The sequence below is a fragment of the Fukomys damarensis genome, unplaced genomic scaffold (genome assembly GCF_012274545.1).
Source record: "Fukomys damarensis isolate Sample0158 unplaced genomic scaffold, DMR_v1.0_HiC HiC_scaffold_15, whole genome shotgun sequence".
NCBI lineage: Eukaryota > Metazoa > Chordata > Mammalia > Rodentia > Bathyergidae > Fukomys > Fukomys damarensis.
Window position 1 is genome coordinate 4,418,143 of NW_022900927.1, and position 6,888 is coordinate 4,425,030.

Sequence of the window (6,888 nt, forward strand, 5' to 3'; positions counted from 1 at the left end):
TCAGAGACTCTGCTCAAGTTGAGTCCTCTGTGAAGCCGCCCTGAGTTTCTTCCCCAGCAGAATCGGAGCAAGCTCCACAGACAAGACGGGCTTAAGCAGAGCCAGGAGCCAGCAGTGGCCTCTGCCCCCTCTGTGCCTCTACCCTGCTGGTGTAGACTTCCAGCCCTCCGTGTGTGGGCAGGAGGAAATGTGCCGATGCCCAGGAAAGGGCAGGACTCAGAAAATGCGGATTAGAATCATTGCAACTGTCCTCCAGGGAGTCAGGTGTGGGTTCAGCTGAGAAGAGTCCTGGTTGCTGGGGCAGGTCTGGGACAAAGCAGCACCTGCAGTCCCTGCTGTAGGCCTGGGAGGCCAAGAGCACTAGGTGAACGGCAGCCCTTTGCCCCAGTGAGCCTGGCACAGAGCCTCCTTGGGCCCTACCTGGTCTGGGACAAGGTCCTTCACCCCCGGGGGCAGGTGTCCACTGACCAGGGCTTGTGCCAGCTCTGGCTTTACCTGCCCCAGCCAGCACCTTCCTAGACCCAGCCAGTCCCAAGCTCTTGAGCCAGGCCTCGAGTTCACTCGTGAGCAGAGACCTTTCGCAGGGTCCCACACCTGGCTGCCCATGGCTGCCTGTCCAGCTGAGTTCCGGTTCAGCCCCTCTCAGGGATTGAGGAAGGGTAGGGAGAGCAGGAAAGGGGAAGGAGGAACAGACTGGGAGAGGATGAGAGAAAACGCAAACATGACAGGAAGGGAAGGAGTTCAAGGGGGCTTCTGAGCACCATCCCACTGATCCCTACCAGAGGGAAAGGCTTTGAAGTCTGACACCTTCACCCACACCTGACAGATCAGGGAGCTGAGGTGGAGCGAGGCGGAGGAAGCAGATCTTCTCAGCAGTCTCTCCGATCTGTTCATGTAATCAGTCAATCTCTGTCCATTCTCCACATTTCTCTCCAGTCTTCTTCCACTTCTCCTTCACACCGTCACGTTCACCTTCCACTAGTGAAATGTGGCGGCCCCGAGGGGAGGAGCAGGGGGGAAGGGAGGGGAAGAAGCTGCTTCGGGAGAACCTAGGCTCTTTTGCGTTCGTTTTTCAGGTGAGGCAAAGGGTCAGAGAGGAGCCTGAGCCTGTGTGTGCTTGGGGACACACACGTGTGCGCGTCTCTGAAGGCACCTGGAGCCGGGTTTCTAGGCCTCTTTCCTGAGTGGCCTGAGTGGCCCTGTGAGAGTGAGTGCTAGCGCAGGGTTGCTGAGGGTCTGCACATCTGAAGTGAGTAAGGGGTACACACACACCGAGATGCTTGCCCTGGGGTTCAACCGAAGGTCACTGTGAAACGGGGAGACCCTGAGATGTGTGGGGTTAGTATGTGTGTGCTCATGCGTACACAGATCTTTCTTTGTCAGCCCACAGACCTGGCGGCTCGTGGCAGACCACACACGGGAGCACAGCGCCCCCTGCTGGTAGAAATACCCCCAGTTCCTGAAATTTGTCAGCCTGTAGCCCTTGTTAGGCCTTCGCCCAAAGGCAGGGCAGGGGTCATTCGCAGGAAGCCTAAAACCTCTAACTCCCTCTGACAGGATGTCTCCCCCAGCCCCAACGCTGTCCCTCAGGGGTCCACCGTTCACTCTGTCACGACAGGCGTTGGATCCTGTCAGAGAAAGGAACAAAAGCCCCTGGGTTGAAGAGAGAAAGGGCAGAGTCCCAGTCACCATCGTGCTGGTTGGTACCTGAGTCTTTAGGAGCTCGGGGTGGATGTGGGTGGGGGAGGGTTTTCTTCTCTTCTGCACCTGCTCCCAGGTAGAGAGGTGGGGTGGATCAGGGACAGGCTACTTCTTGGTGGCCCTTTGGAACCCAAGCCGAGAGATTCCTTGGGTCCTCCACTCCTATCCCCGCCCCCTACCTGGCTAGGGGCCAGCTCCAGGACTCGGGAAGCACAGGCTGTGGATTCGATGGACGCGGTCTCCCCCTGCTGGCAAGAGTGGGTACTCACAGCCTGGCTCCTGCCTTCCTGCAGCGGGTTGCAGAAGAGGGATGCAAGGTGAGGGCAGGACATGGGCGAGGGGCCCCCGAGGGTCTCACACACAAGCTCTGCCACGTGGTGTTAACCGTAAGCCTGTGAGGCAGGCAGGCCAGGGTGGCTGCAGAGCCCCTCCACAGACAGCTGTGGAGGAGGGCTGGGTGGTCTGTGCAGGCCCCCAGGTCTGGAACTTCTCACCCTTGTGAGAGCATCTCCTGGCCCGGGGAGTCCCTCCTCTTCAGGGATAAAACTGAAGGTCAAGGGGAGAGACTCCCATACCAGACAAACAAGAGCACAATACAGGAACTGTCAGGAGGGCAGAAGCGCTGGCTGAGGGCAGGCAGGAGTGGGCCTTGCTGTTCTTTCCCACACTTAGGGTATAAGCATTCACTCACCGAGGTGCCTGGCCTGTGCATGCCAGCATTTCTCCTCCACCCATTGTCTTGTTTTCTCCTCACAGGAACCCCTGACCCTGGTAAAAGTATCCCTACTTCACAGATGTGGTAACTGAAGCTCCGACAGCTTATGTTACCCAAAGTTGCACAGCAAGATTTGAACTTGGGTTACCTGCCTCCAAGATGGACTCCTTGACTCTGTCGTGAGCTGCCCATTATGCGGCTTCCTCCCTTTCCTCACAATGATCCAGCTAGTCCCAGGCATCTCACTCCTTCCTCTCACCTGACCCTTACAACTGCCCTGTGGGGAAAGCACTTTTATCCCCATTTCACAAGAGATAGAGTCTCAGAGAGGCTGGTGGAGTTTCCTGAGGAGTGTCTGTGGCAACCGGAAGCAAGGAGGCAGTCAGAGAGGAAGACAGTGGCAATTTCTGGGCAGAGGCAGACCTGGGGAAGGGCTGGGCCGGAGTAGCTTCTGTGTCATACTTGAGAGGAACAGGGGTTGCTCCTTCTGAGCAGAGGGTCACAACACGTCACCTTTTTGACACCCTGGGATGCAGAGAATGGAGCTCAGGCTGTGCCTCCTCCACACGACAGAACTTGTCGGATCACCCCTTTGGCATCTCAAGAGGCTGTGCTTGTTCACTTCTCCTTCACCATGCCCGGTACACTCTGGCTCTGGGGCCTCCTCGAGTGTCAGGGACTTGACATAGCTGAGGGGAAGAGGGGAGGGGCTGGGGCTGATGACACGAGTGAGGACCCCTCCTTCTTGCTTCCACTGCCCCCTCCTTCCTTCCTGGCTTCTAGTTCTACTTCTAAACGTGGCCATCTTTTCCAAAAACATAGAACAATTAAGTTCGTCAACCAAGGTACTATTGTATTGGTCTTTCTCTGCTCTCTCTTGGGCCCTCCCTGTCTGGCTCATCCTCTAGGCCTCCCTTGGCCTCAGCTTCCCTTTCTTTGCACAGAGAAGTTGTCTTGGAGTCTCTTTGTACCCTGTGAGGATTATGGAGAAGGGTATTAACAAAGAGATGGGCCAGAGTATCTCAAGAGGCTTCTGGGAAGAAATGCAGGCAGAACGTGAGGATCAGTGTTTTATTGGGAGTTCCCAACCCAAACACCAGCAGCCCCATTCCAAGCATCCTTGTCCAAAAATAAATAAGGTGGCATTCAAGGAAACAGCCTGTCTCCCCGCTAAGGTGCTCTGGGGGAGGCCTGAAGCAGCCCCCCAGGGGCTGGCTCTAGCTCTCGAGGGGTTAGGGAGAGTGGGGAAACAGACACAGACACACCTGTCCGCCCTAGCCCAGGGGCAGCGTGAAAGTTTGGCACTGCCTTTAATTTCTGATGTCTGACATTGCAGCAGCACAGTCTGCCCTGTCCCAGAAAAACCTGGCCCCCACCAGACTCCAGCTCTGGCCCCTCCTGGAGCAGCCCATCAGCTCCTGCTCCTGTCTCAAACTGTGCAGCCTGGGGAGCCAGCACCTTCTTCCCAGGCAAGAGGCCCAGCTGTGGGGAAGGAAGCTTTGCTGTCACGTTTTTCTTCTCTTTTTCTCTCCTGTGATTTCCGTGCCTGCCTGATGCGGGTCAGTGGGCAGTCAGCTCGATGGTCTTCTTGCGCTCCTCACGCCGCTCTTCCCAGTCGTCCTCTGGTTCATACGTGCCCTTAATGATGGCCACACGCTCGCTGAGGCTCAGGGAACGGGGGAACAGCAGATAGAAGTAGAGGATGGCAGCCAGCATGGCCCCCACAATGGGCCCCACCCAGAAGACCTGGTAGAGACAGGGCAGCTGTTACAGGATGAGCCTCAGGCTGCAGGGACCGTGACTCCCAACCTCCACCAGCAGACAGACCCACGGACCCCTGGAGGAGGAGACGGGCATGCAGAAGTCCAGGCCTCCAAAAGGAAAGATCTCTCCCCACCTTGGGGACAGACATCTTGACCCCTCTACGCCTCAGGGCTAGACACGGATCACAGACCCTCAACGGAGGCATACAGATCCCACAGGGACAGCCCCTCCTATCACACCCTAAAGAGGAACATGAAACCTTCAGAGGGGACACACATACAGATTCTCAGAGATGGCCAAGATCTCCCCTCCCCATAAAGGTAGTTCCTGCAGCAGTAAGCACGAGCTATCAAGGGAGGTGACAAACCGTGCAGGGGGATAGATCCACAGGAACGCCCACAGGATCCAGAAAGGCTGCTGGCTTTTCTGGGCCATAGCCAGGTTTTCAGGCCCTTGTTTCCAGGAAGTCAGAGAAGGATTCAGACTCACCCAGTGCGAGGAGCTGAACCGTTTCATGACCACTGCGGGGCCAAAAGAGCGGGCCGGGTTCATGGAGCAGCCAGTGAAGTAGATCTGGATAGACCGATGAGTGGCAGTGAGGGAGGCCGTGTCCCCGCTCACCCTCAGAGGCTAGGCTCCCCCAGCATCACGCAGAAGTGCAGGGGTTCGGCCTGGTCTCAAACTCAAATCTCCCGATTCCTCAGCTGGTGACCTCTTCTTCCATGGACCCTGGCTGTGCACTCAACCATGGAACCCCACCCACACCCTCCTCTCCGCCCACCCCCGACTCCTGTCTTTCCTGAGTCCAGAGAAGTCTTGGGGCCCAGCAGTCTTCAAGACTCTGCTGGGAGACTCACCCTTCCGGAGGGGATGCCCCCTGGGGCTCCTTTGCTTGCCCTGAGTGGCTCCCCCAAGTAACGCCCCTGCTGAGTGTCAGCTCCACTCACCCCAACAAGGTGGCCCAGCACGACAGAAAAGCCAATGGACAGGGCCGGGGAGCCCACAGGGCTGGTGCGGCGCGAGTCAGTGGAGGAGAAGATGCAGAGAGCCAGCTGGAAGGTCAGAATGAGCTCCACCACCACAGCCTGGCCCGGCGTCGTGTTGTTGTTGAGCTGCAAGGGGAGGCTGGGTTAGGGCCTCAGTGCTTCCCGCTGTGCGGCTGTTCAGCTCCCAAGGACACTCAGAGTCTGAGCACCCGGAAGCCAAGCCCTGCGTGTGCTGCCTCGGAGAGGCCATTCTTTGAAGAGCCTGTGCACTCCTTAGTTTGCACAAGCTTGAGGCTCAATCAAGCCTGTGGCTAAAGGGCAGAGTGTAGGGAACTGCTCTTGGATACCGTCCCGTCAACGGCTCGGCCCAATCCCCAGCCCTCACAGGCCAGCTTTTACCCTCCCTCCTGTGGGCAGCTGCCCAGTTTGCCTACTGCAAACTGCCCCCAGCCTCCTACCCGTGCCCAGTCCTCTGTTGGTGCCAACCTCAAACCCGTCTCTCCAGTGTGGCTGACTCACAGCTTGACAATAGCCATGAAAATCCTCCTCTGTATTTGATTAATGAACCCAGTTTTTATGGGACAGGGGGCTGAACCCGGGGCTGCTGAAGAGGGGAGGCTGAAGAGAGGGAGGAGAGGGGTGAGGAAAGGGGAACCGACATTTGACAGAGACCACTGGCACCGCATCAGGGGTCCCATTTAAGCGTAACCCTTATGACACCTATTGTGGTTTGACCACCCCTGTGTACTGGCCAAGAAGAGTAAAGCACAGAGCTGGTTGCGGTGGTGCACACCTGTGATCCCAGCACTTGGGAGGCTGAGGCAGGAGGATTGCCATGAGTTCAAGGCCAGCCTGGGTTATACAGTGAGTTCAAGACCAGCCTGAACTACACAGGAAGGTCCCGCCTCAAAAATAAATAAAATAAAATAAGATAGTGAAGCACAGAGACACTATGGTTACCCCAAACCAGGATTGCAACTAGCTTCTCTCCAGTAGTTCCATTAAAACTACTCCACTGAAGCAGACAAAAGAAGTGAGGGGCTCAAGAGAACTCAAAGGTGAGACCAGAATGAAGGCAGAAGGAGCCGGGTGGGACAATAGGAGGGAAGGGGATGAAGGAGACGGATGTGAAGTGGGGTGGCTCTGGTGGGGGCACAGGTCTGCTGGAAGTCATCTGCTTGGCCTTCCTGGCAAGAGTGTGCGGGCCCACTCAGTGGACCCATTCTCAAGGTACCTGAGTCCTGGGGACTTGGTCCTGAGCACACCCCAGGAGTCCTGCCCACCCTTCCCTCTGTGGGATGGGCACTCACCGCATTGACGGCCAGGTTGCCCCGGGCATTGGTCGGTGCCACCCCGTAGAGAATGCCAGCTCCGGCAATGGCACCCACCAGCTGAGCTGCCACGTAGAAGACAGCCCGGAGCAGCGAGATCTGGTTGCCTACTAAGAGCGCCAGAGTGACAGCGGGGTTGATGTGGCCTCCACTCACGGGTCCCAGGGCCTGGGCCAGGGTGCCTATGGCCAAGCCAAAGGCCATCGAGATCTGCAGAATGGAGGGCAGTGCCGATGGCCACTTGAGGGCCGAGCCGAGACCGAAGAAGACAAAGATGAGGGTGGCCAGGAACTCGGCGAAGACCGCCTTGAGGAAGGCTACGGAGCACACCTCCTTCTTCATGGTGGCCTTGGGGGCCCGGCCGTGGCGGCAGGGGGCGGCCGTCGGAGCG

The 6,888-nt window shown here is 57.5% G+C and overlaps 1 protein-coding gene across 1 annotated transcript; it reads right to left on the bottom strand.

The window, feature by feature from the left end:
• Positions 1-3,482: 3,482 nt before the first annotated feature.
• Positions 3,483-6,882, bottom strand: Aqp5 (aquaporin 5). The gene is made up of 4 exons (XM_010623649.2): positions 6,477-6,882; positions 5,128-5,292; positions 4,670-4,753; positions 3,483-4,162 (listed from the first exon to the last, which is right to left on the bottom strand). The coding sequence occupies exons 1-4, from the start codon at positions 6,837-6,839 to the stop codon at positions 3,977-3,979; spliced, it is 798 nt and encodes a 265-aa protein (XP_010621951.1). The 5' UTR covers positions 6,840-6,882; the 3' UTR covers positions 3,483-3,976.
• Between the last annotated feature and the right edge of the window lie 6 nt (positions 6,883-6,888).

Bases quoted from the DNA above. Each gene is read 5' to 3' on its own strand.
- Aqp5 (XM_010623649.2), bottom strand. From the start codon at position 6,839: ATGAAGAAGGAGGTGTGCTCCGTAGCCTTCCTCAAGGCGGTCTTCGCC. The intron at 4,754-5,127 runs GTGAGTGGAGCT...CGGTCTATCCAG, and splicing joins TGCTGGGCCACCTTGTTGGG to ATCTACTTCACTGGCTGCTC. The intron at 4,163-4,669 runs GTGAGTCTGAAT...TGTCTCTACCAG, and splicing joins GGTTCAGCTCCTCGCACTGG to GTCTTCTGGGTGGGGCCCAT.